Here is a 22,096-nt window from a genome sequence, read left to right as displayed (position 1 = left end):
TATGGCTCTCCTGGCCCTCTTCTGGTTTCACACTTTACCCCCAAAATGATCACTAGGAAAAATGTTCAAATCACACCACATTGTAGAATGGGGCCATTGTTTGTTCATAGCAGCCTATTCAGCCATAAAGGCAGCTCTTTCAGCTCTAGCCTACAGCCTACCAACGAAATGCCAGACTGAAGCGAGCTTTACATTTTATGCGCATGTAACCCCACTACATTTCATGTGTTCATGCCTTTGAATGCACATGTTTCATTTATAGATATGTGCTTCTTTTAGTATTAATTGCACATCTGCACCGTTTTACTTTTTTTAATAGTTTTCATAATAATTAAAAAGTGCATTTAAGCCTGGTATTCGACAGCAAGGCATGTTCAGATCTTCCTTGGAGCTTCGTGGAAGCTGTGCTGCAAACATCCCTAGGGAAGGCCATTGGCTCCTCAGAGCCAGGTCATCATCTGCTTGGGAATGTCATAATCGGAGACAGGTCCTTAACAGGTCAGGAATGCCATAACTGAGACACAGAGCAACCTTTCCAAAGTACAGCTGACACTGTCAGCAATTCTGTTGTTCAGCTAAGATATACGGGTTAAATGCCGTCAAAGAAGCCTAAAAAGACAATATAGTGCTAAGAAAATTTTGCTAGGGGCTAGAAGGGAGGAGTTGGTTACCAAAGACTGATTGTATCATTTCATGGATTTAATGTAATGAATTATCGAATACCATTACAATGTTGCAATTCTTTTTAACATATTGTTTAATATTCACTTTGACTGCTACTGTTTTGTTAATTTGTATAGTTACTGCTATTCATATATTCTGCACAAGATTAAGGCATTACTTTGTAATAAACCTTTTAAAATACATGGTGTGGACTTCTTATGTTTCCTCTATCCACAATCAAAAGAGTTTCAGAACTGACTAATGCAACAAATAATCCTTTAGTAGCACAGGACTGATGTTTGCCCTGTTCTCATCGCCCTGAAGTAATTCATAGGTGGTTGGTGAGTCAGAGTTCATCAGATTCCCTGTCTTGAGTTGGTAAATTGGCTGGTATGCCAGAGGCTTTACAGTTTGGGAAGTATTCTCTTCTAAAACTGCGGAGAAATATCAAGACTGGCAGAAAAGGCCATTCCACATCCTGGTGGTGAAAATCAAATTTGGCCCACAAATTTCCAAAAGAGTGTCCCAACAGGTAGTTTTAAATCCATGAATGGGAATGGGTTGTGATTTAAAAGGCACTTCTTCACCTGTTGAGTTTACATTCCATTTTCCAACATCTCCAGAAGTATTTTTGAGCCATTTCTGCAATTTGCAGTAGGGATTTTGCTCCTGATGTACTAATGACACCACCACCCTTCAATCTTACACTATACGCACTATCACTTTTTCTAGAGTGCCGAATGTCATTAAAGTCAACATACGGTCCAAAATGTTTTGCATCTCAGCAGTCAATTTTTGCTGTTTCAATACAAAGGTTGATTGAGTGCCTAACTCTCAATTTGGCTATTGGTGTCTTATATTTATTAAAATGTGTACTTATGCTACATTATCCTTGGCAGATTGTGAATGCTGTGATGTTAGATCCATACAGGTTTAATAGTTAGAACTGCATTATGTATTCATTTTAAATCACAGTGATTATTACATAAGAAATGCCTACATCTTTTTGCTCTCACCTTTCCTACTTTTTTCATCGTCATCACTTTTCTTTACATCTACAGCTAACTTAAAATGTAAATTCGTTGCTCTTTCATCTGCCAACCACCAGACATTGTTCATTATACTAGTTTTATTGCTACCACAGTCGGAGGAAGACAAAGGTTTTGTCAGATTCACAAGCCCTATTAATGATCATATCTAGATAAAATCTTCGTGTTTTCTATAGAACTGCAACAAAACAAACCCTTGGGTCTATGGACAGCTTTATTTCATTAAAACAAGCATTCCTTTCTGATTGAAGATATGGGGATGAGACAATCCATGGCTTATCATGGCAAAATAATATCTACATGCGGCATCCAAATTGCATAAATCTACCTCATGTACTTAAAGACATTTCACTGGGGCAACACCATGCGTCTAATTATTGGAGGAAGTAATACATTCTCCATTGGAGGGTCCCCCATTAGTGAAGACATCTCAAAGAATGAGCTACACAATGTTGTCTTCATGGCAGACGTAATTCTACTGAAAGATTCTCCATTGATGATGAACCCTCAGGCAGATGATATACGTTTTTCTCCACCCACAAATCTGAGCCTACTTAACTGTTTATGTTCTGCCTTCACAGAAAAATGTCGTCTTTTGCACAGTCTGAACTTCTGTACTATCAGCCTCACTTCCTTACTTTAGTTTGTGAATAATCATGTCTCTGCTAAATATTTGTATTGGCAATTTTCCATCAGGGTACAATATTAGATATTGTTTTAGATAATATTTTAAGCATCAAAGTATCATGCACAGAAAGAGGTATGACACTATTGCAAATGACTGAATATGTATAATTAAATTAATTATGTGATAATGAGCAAATACTTATTTAGTTGGGATTGATGTGTTAAAGGAAGAGATGCAACGTTTATTTGAAATCCCCAAAAGCCTACAAGCCTTCAAGTGTGTCATCTGTTTTAGAAATTACAATCTTCATTCTCTTAGTTGGTATGACATTGTTAAGCATCTGGAACATGCATATACACAGGGCACCTGCTAAAGTGAAAAAAAACATATAGTGGAAATTCACTAGGAACAATAAAACAGTAAAATTCAATATTCCAGCCATTACATTAGAAGACATCTTCATACTTTTTTTCTAATACTTGTATAGCCTTTGCCTTCTTGGCATCAAAAATGTATCATTGTACTGTGGATGTGTATTTATTTGAACTTCAGGCAATGAGAATTCCATTCTCTAGTTTAACCTTCCATGCCCCATATGAAATAGGGAAGATAATTCACATTCTACTTTGCAACCAGTAGTCTGACAGTGTACTTTGATATTTATTGTGGTGCCTATTAGCATTTCACACACATTTTCCTGACTGGTGGCATATCAGCACGTCTAATTTTTATTTAAACTGTGCGTCAATAGGTCTTTATGAACCAACATGCACATATTTGAGAAAGGGAAGCTAAGCTGTGCTACATCAAATGCATGTAGTCATGAAATTTTAATCAGACTTTTGTAAGATGTAGAATGCGAAAAAAGACACAATGTAGGATAGAGCCTAAAGCAGAATAGGGAGGGTGGAAATGAAAACAGTTGTCAGAGGCTTCACAAAGGGCTCTAATAAAGGTGCCACCAGGAACTGGACACAACAGCACAAGGAAGGAGGGAAGAAAGAGCTGCGAAAGCATTCATTCATTCATTAAACTTTATTCAGTCATTACGACCATTAAAGTGCGAATGCTTGCAATACATTAATCCATCATTACACATTAAATAAACCATCATTAATCAATACATATATGCTAAAAGGATATTAAACACCACTGATGGAATAAAACATGTTGTAAAAGAATAAAATTCATTAATATTATAAAAACATGTGTCACATATTTGAGAAAGGGATCAAAAGATAAACAGATTTGGTCAATTTGCAAATAGTAGCAATACATAGGTATTATAAGCATAGTATAACTCTTTTAGAGCAATTACAGAAAGCAGATTATCGTGTCATGCACGCAAACCTTCGGATTATCCACATTTTACTCTAAAACCTTGCAACACCACATGCTACAAAAGGCCTACAGTCTGATTTAAGGATGTAGAGTGCTTACTGATGGCAACAGGTTCCTAATGACCTGCAAACTGGGGATAGCCACTGAAGTCTTGGATAGTTAAAAAGTGGAAAAGCAAAGAAAATGTTGCCAAATGTTTCAGCCTTTGCAGCTCAGCCTGGACAATGTTGGGTAGTGTACGAGAGCTGGCGCCAAGTAGCTGTGTAGGAATTCACGGAAAGACAGCCTAATCGAAACTGAATGTACAGTTTTCTATCCTGCGGGATGGTAATAAGATTCAGATAGGCCTCAAGAGTGCTTTGTATTTTGAATTCTATGAATTCAATTGAAAGGCGACCCACTGATGATTGTGCAACAAAGGATTGTGCTACCCAACTCCAGTACTGAGATTTAACCAATTCTTTGCTAGGCAATTGACTTGCGTCTCTACCATCCCAAGTACTTCCCAGGCCTGTCGCTAATAATAGTGATATGACTTCCTTAAACAACCTAATCTTTTTAAAGCGATCAAGTTTGTAAACCTTTTCAAGCGCTGCCATATAATGGGAAAGCTCAGTAGTTTGCCTGAGAGGCAACCAGAATAGTAAAGGACGCCACCTAGTTTTGTCCACAATTGTGCGTCTACCCATATCAAGTCACAAAGGATGAAGCGGTGTGCTCTGGGGGAGTAAACATAAAGATCTTAAAAAATGTTTTCAGTAATAAGCAAATTTTCGGTATTTTCATATCCCCAGAGTTCTGCCCCAGAAAGGGCAGAGCGCACTACCTTTTGCTCATAAATCTGCAAGCGGGTAGCTATTGGCCTTGTTTGGGAGGTTCTGTGTTCCTGAATCAGCACCCCAATGGTCTGTCTCTGCTGGAGGTTCCGTTTTGAGATGTGATCTTTCCATACTATTTTCTCTGATAGGGTGACACCCAGATATTCAAAGGTAGCCACTCTCTCAAGCGGTTTCCCCCCCAGTAATATTCTCCCCCTGAATGTTCTGAGAGCTGCGAAAGAAATTGTTAGAAGTGAGAGAGGAACTAAAATGAGAAGAGAGGTTGCAGATCTAGATACCATCTGATCAGATAAGTATTTGTATTTTGTTCTTCGATTGAAGAATGTCTTTTGTTGGTGTCTACGGTCTAAAGGGACAGAGTTCCAAGAAAGGGGGCTGTACTTGAGAATGATTGAGTGACATCTCATCTTGTCTAAGCCATGTATAAGAAAGCCAAAGAGCAATGACTCTAAAACCCTACCTCACGAAACTCAACTAACCACCTCCGACGACTAAGAAAAACATAATTCAGTTAATAATTGTAAAGGCAAGAGTTTACTGCACACACCAACAACTTAGGGCCCTATTAAGAGTTTTGCAGACAGGATACTCTGTCACAAACTTTGCGAATGTCCCATCTACCATATTACAAGTAATTTATAGCCTGTGGCACTTGTAAAGGGCATAAGGTATATCCAACACAAAATGACAGTGTACCCCATAAGCCAAACCCTAAAAAAGGCCACCATTGTTTTAGGTGCTTTAACAATAGGCCTTGTGATTCCCCAAACTCCCAAACTAAATAAAGTCATTTATTTGATAGGATTCTCAAGGATATGGCGAACCTGGTGGAATTTTAGTCTAGGATGCACAATTTTCTGCAATGGGCATTCAACACACTGAGCTATCTTAGCATCACTTAGAAGGTCCAAACTGAACCACTGGTTAATCCTTATGCATAACTGCCCCTCAATACTTTTTTAGGTAAATTGTAAAATACATTTTTATGAAGCACTGACTTAAACATTTTCACTCATCTCAAGTATGATGTATCTATCTTATCCACCAACTCAACAAATCCCTTCCTTTACAGAAAATTAACTTGAACTATGTAACAAAAACAAAGACAGAGGTGTGCATTATTAAACCCTTAAATATTCAGATTTTGTGCATGTGTCCTGAGGACCACACCATATTTCCTATTAAGCACATTGGCCTGCAGTAGGAATGACATCTTCTCAATTATTTCTTCCATATTGTGGCTCCACATCTGCTTACAACAACCAATAAGTACTAAATCATTTTGTAATATTGCTTTTTCCACTTGTATATTCCCACAGTACTGCCTACAGGTCAGATGTTCGCGACTATGATCACAGAATGCTCCTCAGATTCCCTCAACGAGTGAAGAATCAAGGCACGGCAGACTTTTTACCAAGCAAACCACGATATTCATGGGAGTGGCATAGCTGTCACCAGTAAGTAAAGAGGTTTGCATGATATCTATGTAGGAAATCTTCAGTGAACATGTGTTGCAGCATTTAGTTTGCTAAACCAAGTGTTTTTTCTTTCCAGCTGTGAACAATCACTTGTGTATTTGATAGGCAGTAACCCTTGATGTGGTACTTTTACTCCATCTAAAATCAAGCGCTACTGATTGATGAACTGGGAGAGGTGTTTGTAGTGTCGTGTGATCATGTGCAGTAGGACCCTTGTGGTACTAGACGGACTCCTTACATAGGTATGTAATAATTTGGAAGGTATTTGGGTGTGTCTGGGTGTTGTCAATAAAGTCTATGACGCAGTGCGAAGAATTAAGACATGTATTACAGAGCTTTGTGTGTGGTGTTGGCATTGGTCTGCTCCAGAGCTGGGGTCGATGCTACAACTGGAAATGAGTAGGGGATACGTGCCCCGAAGAAACAAGACGGCTCTCCCTGAGAGTTTGCTGAAGTCCAGCAAACTGCTCGTGCGTGCCACGTGCGGCCCAAGAAGCAGGCTACGATTGGTGTAAGCCCTGTTGAGCCGCCAATGCATGCCAAGTGGCATCCAATACACCAAAAGGCCTTCGGAATTCTGAAATATTTCAATTGCTGCTGGAATGAGCACCAAATATGGTGCAGCCATGTTCCTGTAACCATCATCACCATTCCACACCGCTCAAAATCAGAATATTGGCACCAAATGGACTGCAAAGATCGAAACGTTCAATTACTTCATAGATGCTCTGGAAGAAGTGAATGATAAAAAGATCATCAAATACTTAAATAACCATGCAGGTGATGGAGTGAAAGAAGTGATAAAGAAAATATCCCAAGCGGATGAAATATTGTACAGTAAAATCAAGGAAACGTTGGAAGACAAGTTCACTCCAATGCTGAATGTCAACTATGAAAGATACATTTCAAACTAGGCAAGCTGGTGAAACGATGGATGAGTTTGTCAAAAGATTGGATACCCTCATCAAGCATTGCAAGTTCAGTGAATTCAATGTTGAAGAAGCCATGCGTCTTAGAGTCATCGCTGGTTGTCTCTCTGATTCCTTCAGATGATGCGTGCTGATAGAGACACTCAGTCTAGGAAAGGTACTCATGGCTGCGAGGGCCGAGGCGCATGCAGATCGACAGACTGCTGATATGGAAGCTGGAGCAACCCAGAATGAATCAGTGTTGATCATGAAAAGTAAGCAGAAACACAAAGTGGAGTGCCCCACTAAGTGAGCTGACAAAAAAGAATGTTCCCTTTCAACGGTTCTCTGAATGTGGTTGACCTTCCAAGAAAGTCAAACACGCAATTGAAAATGCATCTGAAATGTTTTACTTTGATCCAAAGTTACATACTGAGATTGTTGTAGATGCAAGCCCGGTGGGGTTGGGTGCGATCCTTGCTCAACACAATGGACATCTAAATGCTCAGAGACACATTGTGGCCTATGCTAGCATAAGTATATCTCAGACTGAACGTGCCTATTCTCAGCCAGAAAAAGAGAGCCTGTCTATAGTTTGGGCCTATGAACATTTTCATGTGTTTCTGTACGGAAAGCATTTAATCCTTGTCACTGACCACCAGAAATCTGAAAGCCAAGTTGTGCCCTTGCATCGAGAGGCGGGGGTTGAGATTGCAAGAGTATGATTACACTATTGTGCATAAACCAGGAAAGGATCCAAACCCCGCAGACTACTTCTCACGAGTGCTGTTACAGCGTCAGAGTGCAGTGTCCAAAGTGGCTGAAGCATACATCAATTTATTAGTAAAGTCTAGCACCCCTGACGCTCTATCCATTATTGCAGATCATTGCTGCTACCAACACAGACAGAGACATCCTCACACACAAATATATTTATGCAACGTAATCATGGAGAAAGCACACTCGACCTCTTAGAGATGAAGTTAAATATCAAAAATTCAAAAATGAACAGGAAGAACTTTCTGTCACTCAATAAGGTGTTATACTAAGAGGTTCGAGGATTGTCATACCTTAGAGCTTGAGACAACAAGTAATTGAACTGGCACATGAAGGACATTGTAGCATTGTAGCCACCAAGAGAGCCCTCAGAGACCGAGTGTGGTTTCCTCGCCTTGACGAACAAGTCGAGAAGGAACTAAAAGCATGTCAACTGTGTAACTGCCAATCTCCCAAGACAGCCCAGCATCTACTAAATGTCTGACCTTCCTAAACAACAGTGGAAGAAAATTTGAGTTGATTTCTTTAGACCCTTATACAATGGACATCATCTCATGGTAGTTACTGTTGAGTACTCACGTTTTCCCTTAGTGGAAGATCTATCATCGTCCACCCATGACAAAGTAATTGAGAGGCTCAATGATATATTTGCATTGTGGGGTGTGCCTCCATCCTCAAATCTGACAATGATCCGCCCTTCGATAGCAGGAATTTAAGAACTTTTCTTAGTCGTTTGAACGTTAAGTATCTGAAGAGCACACCTCTATGACCACAGGCGAATGGTGTTGTTGAATGATTTATGGGCACCCTAAAGAAAGTGGTTCAGCCTGCTGCACTCGAAGGACTAGATCTCAAGTCAGTTTTATGTTCAGCCCTTCATGCCTATTGGTCAACTCCCTATTCTACTAAACATGAAAGCCCTGCCACCTGCTGTTTAGGAGAGCCATTGAAACAAAGATACTACAATGGACCACAAGCCAAGTAATAGACACTGATGAGATTCATATCACGGACACTTCTTGCAAACGTAAGATGAAAGTGTATGCAGATAACACCGTTGGGCTGAAGACACGGTTGTCAAAGATGGAGACCGGGTCCTAGTCAAACAAAAATGGAAATGCAAGACTGACACTTCGTTTGATGCTGAACCATTGAGAGTTGTGACATGTAAAGGACATATGGTGACCGCTCAACATTCAGGAAAGTCCATTACGAGAGACATGTCAAATTTCAAGCATCTGCCTCAATGTTCGTCTGCTCCAGACCTTACAAGTGAGACAAGTCCACCTGAGTGCCCAAGTCAAGCATCTGAGTCTACATCTATGATGCATGATGACAGTGCAACTCCTTCACCTCGTATCACTCATTCTGAAAGATTGGTAGGAGCAACTTGACGACTCATTGAGGAACTCTAATGTATATATGATGTACGTATGTTTATTTAACAAAGAGGGAGATGTATTGTCCTGTGATCATGTGCAGTAGGACCCTTTCGGTCTTATGCGGACTCCTTACAAAGTTACGTAATCAGTTGGGAGGTATTTGGGTGTGTCTGGTGTGGTAAATATAGTCTATGATGCAGTGCCTTCAGTTAACAGTTGCAGGCGGAAGAAGAAAGACGTGTATTATAGAGCTCCTTGTGTGGCATAGTCAATTGCGTGCTCCAGAGCTGGGGTGGATGCTACAGTGTTAATCAGTTGTGGATTTTGGGGCGCCACAACTGTATGTGGTCAACATATACAAGCACCTAAGTCTTCAGAATAAGGCTGACAAGAATTAAAATTAAAACCATGAAGGTTTATTAAAAGTTTTAAGACATTACAAAAAGCAAACAAAATGAGTGGCAATGAATCAGTCAATTAATCATTTGGCATATAAAGCATAAAGCTCCAGCTCCGAATGAAATATAAATCAAGGAATAGCATACTAGAGTATGATGCAGATTAATAAATAGATTATAAATCAGAGATTAGTCTAGCAGAGAGTTGCCCGCTAAAGATCAGAGGAAAGTGAACCCAGCATCCTGTGGGTAAAGCTCATTTTCTACAGTAAAATACAATAAGAATGTATATTTTGGTCTGTAAATGCACTGCCCCGCAGAGCTTTACAGCACAGTTTCCATTCCCATTGCAACCATGACACCTTATGATTAGTACAAATTCTGTTACACTAAAAGTTAGGTTCTCAGGAGAAACAGAATGTGGCCCCAAGAGGTGAGGCCTTGAGAAAACATACATTTTGCTAGCACACCACAAGAATGAAGCTTGAGAACAAAGCATCATGTCTGAGAGATTGACAACATGTTTCAAAGCAGTATTTATAAGATAACAATTGTGTGCATGGGAAATGGAAAGGACGGAGTGATGACTGAATGAAAAGGAAAGTTGGCTGCTGACTGCAATAAGCATTTTGGAACTGAGGCCTTTTTTGTCAGTGTTGAAAATAAACACAGCTTGTTAGCGAAATGTCTCAAATCCATTATGTTAATTGCAACGTATTAATACAATTATGCATTTTCATTAAAACCACTATACCACCTTTAATATTAGAAAACACGGAATGCCCCATTCACCACCAAAACTAAAATTTGATAAACGAGATGAATATCCAAAATGTCCTTGTATTCTGCATTTCCAGTAGCTTGTGATCATACCTTGCAGAGTGAATATAACACACCCAAGGGAATTGGCTACGTAATGTCAGTCCAACCCTAAAGTGGCCAGAACTGGCATGAACATGCTAACACGCATCAACAGCTTTCACATTTGTAATCTTTCACCCTTCTTACGCTTTACAAAACTAATACATAAATATTATTTCCACGCCTCCTATTGATACAAACATACTTTTTTATGTAATTTTCTTTGATGTGACACTTTCAACGTCTACCATGTCACAATTTGATTGTAATAGCAAAATAAATAGCAGATACATATGTGAAATACATTTCTTTTGAATGAAATAATTTCTCTCTTTTGAGACATCGCATGTTTGAATTACGCAGGCAATGATTAATTTGAGCCAGTGGTTTCCAGGGCTCGGCACAGGCACTCAATTATCAACACCAGCGCTTGTGACAGTCTGCCACAAGGTGGCGTTGTCTGTCCAATTTAGAGATGAGCATAACAATAGTTAATTTTTAATTTATTATATATTAAACATGTCTCCTACCTGCAACCCAAGTCATTCTTTGGGTACCTGGAATAGTCTGAATTGTCACACTTATGTGTGATGGCTAGTAGTTGCGTTGTTACTATCATTGGAAGCAGGGGCAATGCATGGTGCAAACTGCAGTGGCCTCGTGCCGAGATCACTTATATTATTAGAAATTAAGCACTGTATGCAGGCCAAGGCAAACCTGTAACTGAAATGCGCAACACAATAGTTTGTGCAAAACAATCTATCTGCATGTACACATTTTGAGATCCTGGTGCAACGAATCGCGATGTTTACGGCGGCAGATGGAATTTAATACAGCAGGTAGTCTGGTGGCACATGAAACGCACACATTTTCTGAAATCAAGCTCAATATGAGGAACCCAAACGTTCTTTGGAAATCCTTGCACTTGCACCCTGCGACGTATTTAGATGGCTTCCGTATATTCTCATTATTCTGGGCATGCTATTAGTCCTTTAGCCAAGGGCTGGAACCGCTTCTCTTGTGCATGAGTCAAAAAATCAATACATTACCCTTAATATACAGCCAAGAAAACACAATTCAGTCTAAATCCTTATTTAAACATTAGAGGATCTAGTTTTCAATGAAGGTAGTGATTATAATACAAAGCCCCAGGGCTCCTGGTCGAAAAATGTTGTTAAAGCAAACACATCAAAATGTATTCGTAGTTAAAAATGAATAACGTTGTTGAAAAAAATGGGTATTCTAATGCTTCAATAAGAATAAACACTGAATTGTGTATCTTTGGTTATGCATTAAAGAACACGTATCAACGTACCTCAGAGCATTATCTTTAAGTCTCTTCATAGGCCTAGCCTACCGGATAGCGTAAGCTGTCTATTCGCGAAAAGACCTCTTGTCAGCTTACAGTGAGGTGAGAGCCTGCCAACTACTTACCATTGGTTGGCTTTATTGTCACCTCATATACATGCTTTTTATTAATTAGCTTTCCTTCCTCTTCTCGTGTCTATGTGTGGTTTTGTAAGTGCACATTCATGGTGTGCACGCCTAAAAAAATAATGTGGCTGTCCACATCCTAAATTTGTTTCCTACTCTCTAGCCATGCTGTGGAGTATCCCTAAAAAACACTGAGCAAAGTCAAACCATTCCCAGAGGCAAGACCTATTGGCTTTGTCAATGCTTATTTTCAATTGTTTTAAAGTGTCTTTGAGTCTTTTTCTACACCTCAAGTTTAAAGGATCCAGGGTACAATAAAAAAATATTTCAGAACAGAGGTTTACAGCCCTCTGCTTTGCATAGAGAATGTTGTAGACAAAGTAAAGATAAACATCTGGTTTAGTAATAACATAAACCTATATAAAGTACTAGCAAAAAATTAAAATGCAAAACAGAAATTAGTAAAAAGATCAGTTTTTCTTGAATTTATCACCATTTGATATGTTCATTATTAAAACTAACATACAGTTCGAGCAAACACAAAATATTAATTGATATTTGGTTGTATGTAAGAAATCTTCATGGAGCTAAGTTTACAATTTTATATTTCATATTTTATATATTGGTGCAATGTACAAACTAAATAGATGCACAAAAGCAAATAACTGCAGTTATGGTTGGGTTTGTTTGTTCACAAGAAGTGGTCTATTAGGTCTGGCTTGAAAGAGCAGCTCTCTACATGACATAATGTTATCAATTGTCTCAAATATATCAGACTGGGCTTCGGAGAAAGTCAGAGGAGTATTACCCTCTCATTTTATGCTATTGGCTATTTGCAGTCTCATTCCACTTTTCAAGAAGTGTTTCAGTTGGAATGTATAAAACACTATTTTACATATGAAAAGTACACTCAGTAATCACTAGACTCCATCACCACACTGTTTGCCAAAACCATTGCTTTATCTGCTATGCATCCAGAAAGCAATCCTTTTTTCTACTATTTCTTCTAAGATTTGGAAAGCAAATGTATTGGGTTTTAATATAGGAAACAGCGGGGGATATTCTCAAGAACGTGTGATAATCATCGCCAAATTAGCTTAACGCAACTTTGCATATCGCAGTCTATCACGGGAAAACAATGCTGTGTTAACGTAGTATTCTCAAGCCGGCGGCACCATGCGATAGTCTCACGATAACACGTCAAATGACCGCGTTAAAACCAACGCGAAGCCGAAAAAACACGAAACACGAACGCGAAAAAAGATGCGATGTGGCCAATCGTGATACAAAAATCTGCGATGACCAGCGACAGGCCTGCAATACCCACGGGTCATGCGGGAAAATGTACCATAAAAGCAGAAAGAAAAAAATGCAAAAAAAGTAAACTGTGTAGCAACATGGATGCAACCGGACCGAGAGCAGAGGACAACGCGTACCCCACAAGCCCCACAGACGACCAGCAAGGAACCTTTGGGTCGGGGAAGGCCAAAGAGAAGAGGAAGAGGAAGACGTGGTTCAGTCCGCAGGAAAACAGGATCATCGTCACAGAGGTGATAGAACACTACCAACAACTGTTCGGCACCTCCAACGTGTCATTGGCAACAAAGACGCAAATATGGCAGACAGTCTTGGACCATGTGAATGCAGTTGCAGTGTTGAGGAGGACAATGGAAGAGGTCAAGAGGCGCTGGAATGATGTGAAGGGCAAAACCAAGAAGAAACTCGATGCCAACATGAAAGCAGCAACGCTCATTGGAGGTGGGGGTCCAGCGGCACACCAGGACCTGGATGACATTGAGAACATTTTGGCCCCAGTCATCACTCCGGATACGGTGCCAGGAGTTGGGGATCTGGACACTGCTCAACATGACCTGACACAACATCAACAGGGTGGGTACCGACCAGGGACTGGGGGGACGAGGGGAGAAGTGCACAATGGCACACATGCACAATTCAGTAGAGCACACTGCACCACCACAATGACTCCTGATTATGTCCCTGCTCCCCGTGGCACACTGCAGCACACATACAAACACCAAGTAGGCATCCGTACCCCATGTCCCCAAAGGGGTCCCACCCCACACATCACCAATCTCAACACCAACACATGCACACGTGCGAAACCCAGCAAAGATGCGTATTTGAGAGCCACACTGACAATGCAAGTGACTTTACATGACGATTAGCATGGTTGCACGCCAATCATCCTGACATCGGGCACGCCATGACACTGAGGTGGCTGAGTGTGGACCACATGCGTTAAGGAGCAGGTCATGATGCCCCTGGTGCGTTTGTGGGCCACATTGTACCGCCTCTGGGCCTGTGTGTTCGGGGCTCGTAGGGGTGTCATCATCCAAGAGCAGATTGCACATCCTTGGTCACCTGTGACAGTGCAGAGAGACATGAGTCAATAGTTGGTTCTGCATGATGTGATGGCAGGCTCACTGGTTCATTGGTGTGTGAAATGTGTGACTTAGTGATTCCTGTTTGACATGTACTGCTTGTAGCAAATGAGCAGCATCAATGTGTATTACGTAGCCTCACTGCTGCTCCTCCCTCCCCCCGAGCCCATTTACTATTGTGCGCAGCGAGGTTGCATCACTTGCACTCCCACAGTACACCATTGTCATGCCTGTCTGCGCATGTCCACAAGCCTGAAAACGACACTGTGATGTTGTGCGTTGAAGGTGGGCGACCACGGGTGTGTAGGCCTATGGTAAGGATGGGGCAGACACAGATGCCGAGTTCATGGCTGTCTGAACTCGCGTTGCGATTGAGGGTAGACCTTTTGCTTGTGCTGCGGTAATAGCGACACACACAACAGTTGGCATGTATGATCCCGGACCCCGAGCGGGCTTGCGCTCCCTCATTACCCCTTTGGCCGAACACACACTCCAGGGGCATGTACATTGCAACATTGTCCATTGTGTGACGGGTGGCGCTGACACTACAACAGAGACACACACATTGGTTACTGCCTTGGCAAAGCCAAAACTTAACCATGCCCAGAGCCCCGGTGGCCCTCATGCATACATAATGACCACACGGTCACACTTAGATAGTTTGTGGAACTGGCTACGGGCATGTGTGCCCGGCCCCTTTTATTGCCAGGGTCACATGTCCAGTGACGCCTGTGCTGGATGGGTGTGGGGTGAGTGTGAGCCAGCCGTCATGGAGTGGATGGTGCTGGCAACAACTTGAACGGTGAGCACTATTAAAGCGGAAACAGAAAACACCAACATAACACAAACATCTGCGAAGCATCATGGTGGTAGCCCGAGCAAGTACAGAGGTCACCCAATATGCAATCAGAAGGGTCCATGAGTTGCAGTGCACTGAGGTCGGGGCACCAGAGCTGAGCGTGCTCATGTGAAGAAATTGTCTAGGATTGTGTCCCTTGGGGATATTCCTGCTGCAGCTGCAGTGGGGTGTGTTACACCTGCCTCATCTTCCTCATCATCGTACCAGGTCTTACCCACTGCCTGAGGTGACATTGTTACGTGAGCTGTCCACAGCACAAAAGTCAATCAGAAAGGATCCGTGAGTTGTGGTGCACTGAGTTAGTGGCATCCAAGAGCTGAGCAGGCTATCAAGCTGATGATGGCATCCACGACAGGTGTGAGCAACTCTGATAGTCTGGCTGTAAGACACTTTCGACTCTGGCAGTTTTTGGTTGGAGGTGGTCCTGGCAGTGGTGGCGTGTGCATCCTGCGATGATGCGTCGTCCATGCAGGTCAGGACTAGATTTGAAGTGTGAACCCTGGTGGACCGCAGTTAAGGCCGGATGCACCGGTCAGCACAGGGCCACAGACACATGGTGTTGATGACCTCCAGGCCATCGAGCCAGAGGCCATCCAATATTAATTTAGAAAGGGTCCATGACTTGAGCTGCACAGAGTTAGGGGCCCCGGATGCACTGCAGCCGGTAGAGGCACTCCGCCACGGGATGGTGACTTGCGGTGCACTGAGGTAGGGCCACGAGAGCTGAGCGGGTCCTCGTCAATGTCCAAGGAGATTGTCACGGAGTGTTTCGGGGGACAGTGGAAGGTGTTCTTCCAGGGCATGATGCAGAAGCAGAACCAAGCAGAAACAGGCAGTATGGAGGAGATTAATTGTACAGACTTGTTATTAACACCACGTCAGTATCAGCTACATGATGATGAAGTAACCCCCAGGCCACACACTCAGAGGTAACCACAGTTCAACCAGAGAGTGTCCATGAATTTCGGGGCACAGAGTTAGTGGCACCAGAGCTGGAAGGGGATACAGTCTGCGATGAGGCCTGTACAATGATATAAACATAAATAAATCATGGCTCAGTTCCAAATGTGTGACCTACTCAACCGCAGTGTTGGCCGGAGGCAGCGGTCAGCAAGGGCCAACCGCTGTTCAGCCAGCTCCTCCTGGAACTCTCACACACTACGTTGGAAAGGCATGTGGTGATGATTTGTGGTTGACGGAGGTAGAAGCACCAGAGCTGAGCTTGTGTGCAGCCTGCGACGATACTGTGTCCTGCCTGGTCGAGACTGGATTGGATTAGTGTGAGGCCTGCTGGACCGCAGTGTAGGCCGAAGGCAGTAGTCAACAAGAGACCACAGACAGGTGTTGTTCGAATGCTATGCACAGAGTTGGTGGTACCACATTGAAGGGAGTACAGTGATATAAACTCAGCCATAAAGTGTGTACTCTGCCATTGCATAATCAAGCCTCAGTTCCAAATGTGTGACCTACTTGACCACAGTGGAGGCCGGTGCATTACATCAACGAGAAAGGGGTGCTGGGTGCCTGTGTTGCAGAGGCCGTGATGGTTTGAGGAGGATGCCAAGGTTGCAGGCCTCGGGATTGGAGCTTGCACAGGCACGATGGGCCCTGTTGGACACACGCTGGTGTCGGCAGGTAAGCGGTGTGGCCTGGTTGCGCAGGGACGGCCAAGACTGGGATGCAGCAGGCGCACATGATCGCATGCACCGCCGCTCAAGGCATCAGCCTTGTGGCGGGGTGAGAGGCGCTGCCCTGGCAGACACGTTGGCCATTCCGGAAGAGACCCATGCCCAGAGCAACGGCCTTTTTATTCACACCCCTACGCTCGCTTGGCGTATGCCGGGCCAGCCCACTCCGCTCACGCTTACAGGGGGACGTAACAAGCTACATTTCAGCGATCTTCCCCACTGCCTGGGGTAACATGGTTGCGTCCACTCTTCTCTACACCCCAAACACCAGCAGTGTATGTCGACATGGGCATGTCTGTGGTCTGCATACTGCAGTTTGTCCAGCACATCCACGCCACACTTGGCATTGTGTACATTCTCATTCATGTGTCACTTGCCTCCTCCGCACATGCCTGGTTCCCACGTCCCCCCACATTCTGTTATTGTGTGGCTGAGGTGCCATTCCGTTGGTGGCTTTTGTACAAGGCTAGCCCAGGTTACCACAGTAAGTTGTGCTGCCGTGTCTGGTAGGTGGGCATGTTGTTTTGCATGTTGTATGTGAGTTTGTGACATGTGCATTCCCACAGTTGTGAGTTGCATGATTGTGGAGTTGAGGTGTGTGGTGTGTTCATTTGGTACTTACCAACGAGCAATGCAGTCCCATAGGTGCCAGCCTCAAAGCGCTGGTTGATGATGGACTGTCGGAAGATGAAGGAATCATGCACACTGCCTGGGTAGTTGGTGACGACATTTGTGAAGAGTCCCAGGTGGTCCACTGTTGCCTGCACATTGATGGTATGCGTGTGCTTCCTGATGCAGTAATTGTGTGGGGTGGCTGCAGGGGGCACGAGGAGTACATGTGTGCAGTCGATTGCCCCCAACACGTGTGGGTATCCAGCTATGGCGTGGAAGCCTTGCTTGGTCTCCAGCTGTTCCTGCGCAGTGTGTGAGAAGTGAAGGTGCTGGGGTACCAGGCTGATGATGGCATCCAAGACAGGTGTGAGGAACTTGGATAGGGCTGGCTGTGAGACTCCTCCGACTCTGGCAGTTGTTGATTGGAAGGTCCCAGAGGCCAACAGGTGCAGCACAGCCAGCAGCTTTGTCTGTGGAGGGATGTTGGTTGTCCGCCGTATTGGTACCATCAGCCTGTGGGTAATGATGGTCAGGATGCGTAGGATGGTTGTCCTTTTGAACCTGTAGTGGGCAATGACATCCTCTGGTGTTCAGTCTGTGAGGCTGGTGCAGTTTTGGAAGGTCCGCTGTCTTTGTCGGCACTGCCTCTGTGGTAGTCCGGGGAGGAGGTCTGGGGGGGTGGCAGGCCTAGGTGTGGTGGCGGTGGGTGTTGTGGCCCTCATGGGGCTCCAAGCTGCATGATTAGTAGCTCCATGGCATCTGTTGTTCTTCAGGTGTGGCTCTGGGCTGGGCTCCCTTTTCTGGTGCAGGTTGTTGTCCGACTTAACACCAGGTAAGAGCTGGTGTTAAATCCCTACTGCTAACGCGCCTTATCGCATGTTTTGTGATCTTATCGCCGATCTGGCTGGTCGTTGAGAATGTTGCGAAGTGGTGTTGTCGTGGCTTTTTGCACGGGAACGCCTACTCTGCATCTCATTAGCGTTAGTTGCCGGTGTCATCCGTGGGGATGTTTCCTGCGGCTGCTATCGCAGGATAACTGGTGATGTGGGCTGTTAGCACCAGCTTGTGAATGGGGCGATACATTTCTCGCCACTTTGGCTGCGATAAAGTGCCGCTAACTCATCGATAAGTCCTTGAGAATATGCCCCAGCATTTGAGCATGCCGCACATGTAAAACACATTTGTAACTGCCTCTGTTTACATGTGCTGACACATTGAAGCCAGAACTGCTTCTTGTTTTATTAACCCCTTGCATGCTCAGGACGGAACCTGTTCCATCCTGAGCCACGGTGTTCATGTGCTGAGGATGGAACCGTTCTGTCCAAAAGAAAATTTGGGGGGAGCCACGCAAGCCACATCTCCCTGGACTCCCCTCGGTGTCTAGTTTTTAGAAATGTCTGGGTTTGGTAGATTTCCGACAACCTTGGAACCAAAAACGCAGGTGACCCCCCTTGCAAAACCAGGCGGTTCTGTGAAAGAAAATATTGATGCCTCCACAGTAAGTTTTGGGCCTTTCCTTGTGGCGGGCACTTGGCCCACCCAAATAATGAGGTAGCATTTTTATCGGGAGACTCAAGGGGACACTGAGTGGTAGGAAATTTGTGATAGCCTGGTGATCCCACAGTATTGCCACACAAAAATGTGAGGAAAATGTGATTTTTATTTTAGTTACATAGCTAAATGTGAGGTTTACAGGGGACTCTGGGTAAGACATTTTGGGGTATCCACACAGGTCACACCTCCCTCGGCTCCTCTGGGTGCCTAGTTTTCAAAAATGTCTGGGTTTGGTAGGTTTCCTTAGATGGCCACCAAGTCCAGGACCAAAAACACAGGTGACTCCCTCGCAAAACCAGTCTTTTTGTGATTGATAATTTTTAAGCCTCCACAGTATGTTTTGGGTGATTTCCTGTTGCGGGCACTAGGACTACCCACACAAGTGAGGTACCATTTTTATTGGGAGACTTGGGGGACTCCTGGGTGGGGGGACGTTTGTGGCTCTCCAGAGATTCCAGAACTTTCCATAACAGAAATGTGAGGAAAATGTGTTTTTTATAAAGTTTAAGGTTTGCAAAGGGTTCTGGGCAACAGAACCTGGTGAGAGCCACCCAAGTCACTCCGTCCTGGATTCCCCTGGGTGTCTAGTTTAACATTTTTTACAGGTTTGCTAGGTTTCCTTAGGTGCTGGCTAAGCTATGTTCCAAAATCCACAGCTAGGCACATTGCTAAAAAAGAGGCAGTTTTCACTGGGAAAATGTTATGTGTCTATGTTGCGTTTTGGGCCATTTCCTATTGCATGCACTAGGCCTACCCACACAAGTGAGGTACCATTTTTTTCAGGAGACTTGGGGGAATTCTGAGTGGTTGAAAGTTTGTGGCTCCCCACAGCTTCCTGAACTTTCCATCACAGAAATGTGAGGGAAATGTGTTTTTGTTTTTACAAAGTTTGAGGTTTGCAAGGGATTCTGGGTGACAGAACCTGGTGAGAGTCCAACAAGTCACCCCATCTTGGATTCCTCTGGGTGTCTAGTTTTAAAAAATGTACTGGGTTGCTAGGTTTCCGTAGGTGCCGGCTGAGCAAGGGTTCAAAATCCACAGCTAGGCACATTGCAAAGAAAGGATCAGTTTTCACTGGAAAAATGTGATGTGTTCACGTTGCGTTTTGGGCCATTTCATGTTGTGGGCACTAGGCCTTCCCATGCAAGTGAGGTACCATTTTTATTGGGAGACTTGGGGGAATGCTGGGTGGGAGGACGTTTGTGGCTCCTCACAGATTCCAGAACTTTCCATCACAGAAATGTGAGGAAAATATGTTTTTTTGACAAAGTTTGAGGTTGGCAAAGTGTTCTGGGTAACAGAACCTGGTTAGAGTCACACAAGTCACCCCATACAAGATTCAACTAGGTATCTAGTTTTTAAAAATGTACAGGTTTGCTAAGTTTAATTGTGCCGGCTAAACAAAGGGTCCAAAATCCACAGCTAGGCACATTACAAAAACAGGGTTAGTTTTCACTTGAAAAATGTGATGTGTCCTCATTGCATTTTGGTCCGTTTCCTGTTGCGGGCACTAAGCCTACCCACACAAGTGAGGCACCATTTTTATCAGGAGACTTAGGGAAAAACAGAATAGTAGAACAAGTGTTATTATCAATTGACTTTCTATGCATTTCTGCCATCCAAATGTAAGACAGTGTGTAACAAAGACGTCATTTTGAAAAAAGCCCTCTAATTCACATGCTAGTATGGGTAACCCACATATTCGGAGATACCCAAATAACCAATGCTTCTAAACTGCATATGTTGTTCCTATTTTGGAAATATATAGGTTTTCTTGATACCTATTTTTCACTCTTTATATTTTACCAAATGAATTGCTGTATACCCGGCACACAATGAAAAATCATTGCAAGGTCCAGCTCAGTTATTGCCTCTGGGTACCTCAGGTTCTTGGTGAACCTCCAAGTCCTATATATCCCCATAACCAGAAGAGTCCAGCAGATGTAGCAGTATATTGCTTTAAAAAATCTGCCATACTTAGAAGTTACAGGTTAGAACGTAGCCACAAAAGGCTGTTTTTTTCTACTCAATTTCAATATTTGTTTATTTCAACTGTTACTTCCTATATGAAAACCTTGAAGGATCTACACAAACTACCTCTTGTTGAATTCTAAATTTTGTCTTATTTTCAGAAATGTATAGCTCTCTTGGATCCATTATTGGTTTCAGACCCATTTCTACCACTAACTGGAAGGAGGTTGAAAGCACAAAAATAGAAAAAATAGGTTATGTCCAAAACCGTGTAGAAAATGTTGGTTTTCTGACAAAGGTCTGCCTGGTCCTGAAAGCTGGAAAGATCTTAATTTTAGCACCACAAACCCTTCATTGATACCATTTCCAGGGGAAAAACAGGCAATTTATTCTGCAGCATTTTTTACCCTGTTGCCCTAAAAACAAAATTTAGCTGTATTTTGGCCAATTTCTCGGTCACCTCTAAGGGAATCCACTGACCTTGGGTACCTGGAGAATCCTCAGGATGTTGGAAGAAAAGGACGCAAATCTGGTGTGGATACCTTATGTGAACAAAAAGTTACAGGGGCCTAAGTTTGAACTACCCATAATAGCTAAGACAAAAGAAGGCTTAGCAGGGTTGAGGAGGCCTAGCATCGAAGGGGTTAATATTTGTGATGTCTTTGACGAATCTGAACAAAATGTGGCAACAACTTTATCTGTGCAATTTGGGATCTTCATTTCAAATGTTTTGCATACAGGTAACAGGGAAACAAAGCTATTATGGGTGATTCAAAACAAGGATTCTCCCTTTTAGGTCCCATAAAATAACTGTGCATTACCTCAGATACCTGCTATTCGGAATTGCACCAAATTGGACATGCAGATAGGTCTTTATTCTGAAGTTCCCTTTGTTTATGGTTTGCTGTAAATCTGTTAAGAACTTCTGGAGACATTTGCTTTGCAAAAAGGTTGATTTTCCAAATTGCTATGAAGTCTGTAGACATTCTTCTACATAACGTTTTTGGCCCGTGTGGGTGCAGTAATGCACTTACTACCACCAAGGATCGCTTTTGCTACCACTGAGAGTCAAGAATTGAAGGGGTCATTATGAGCACAGTTTGCATAGTCATAGTAGGCTGAGCCTGGGCCTTCAGAGGCCTAGCATTGCACTTGGTGTGCGAGTTATGAAAGAATGAAATGTTATTTGTAGAGCACACACCTACTCCGAGGACTGTCCCGGGGCTGGAGAAGGTTATCTGCACGCTAAAAG

General features: G+C 43.2%; 1 protein-coding gene across 1 annotated transcript in view; it reads left to right on the top strand.

Annotated features, from left to right (window-relative positions):
• The window catches only part of LOX (lysyl oxidase), a 98,515-nt gene that overhangs the window by 12,457 nt on the left and 63,962 nt on the right, over positions 1–22,096 (top strand). The window contains exon 3 of the mRNA XM_085632665.1: positions 5,840–5,977. Coding sequence (XP_085488791.1) covers positions 5,840–5,977 — 138 coding nt within the window. The remainder of the gene's footprint in view (positions 1–5,839; positions 5,978–22,096) is intronic.

This window comes from Triturus cristatus, chromosome 2_1 (assembly GCF_964204655.1).
Source record: "Triturus cristatus chromosome 2_1, aTriCri1.1, whole genome shotgun sequence".
NCBI lineage: Eukaryota > Metazoa > Chordata > Amphibia > Caudata > Salamandridae > Triturus > Triturus cristatus.
This window is presented reverse-complemented; position numbering and strand designations above follow the sequence as displayed.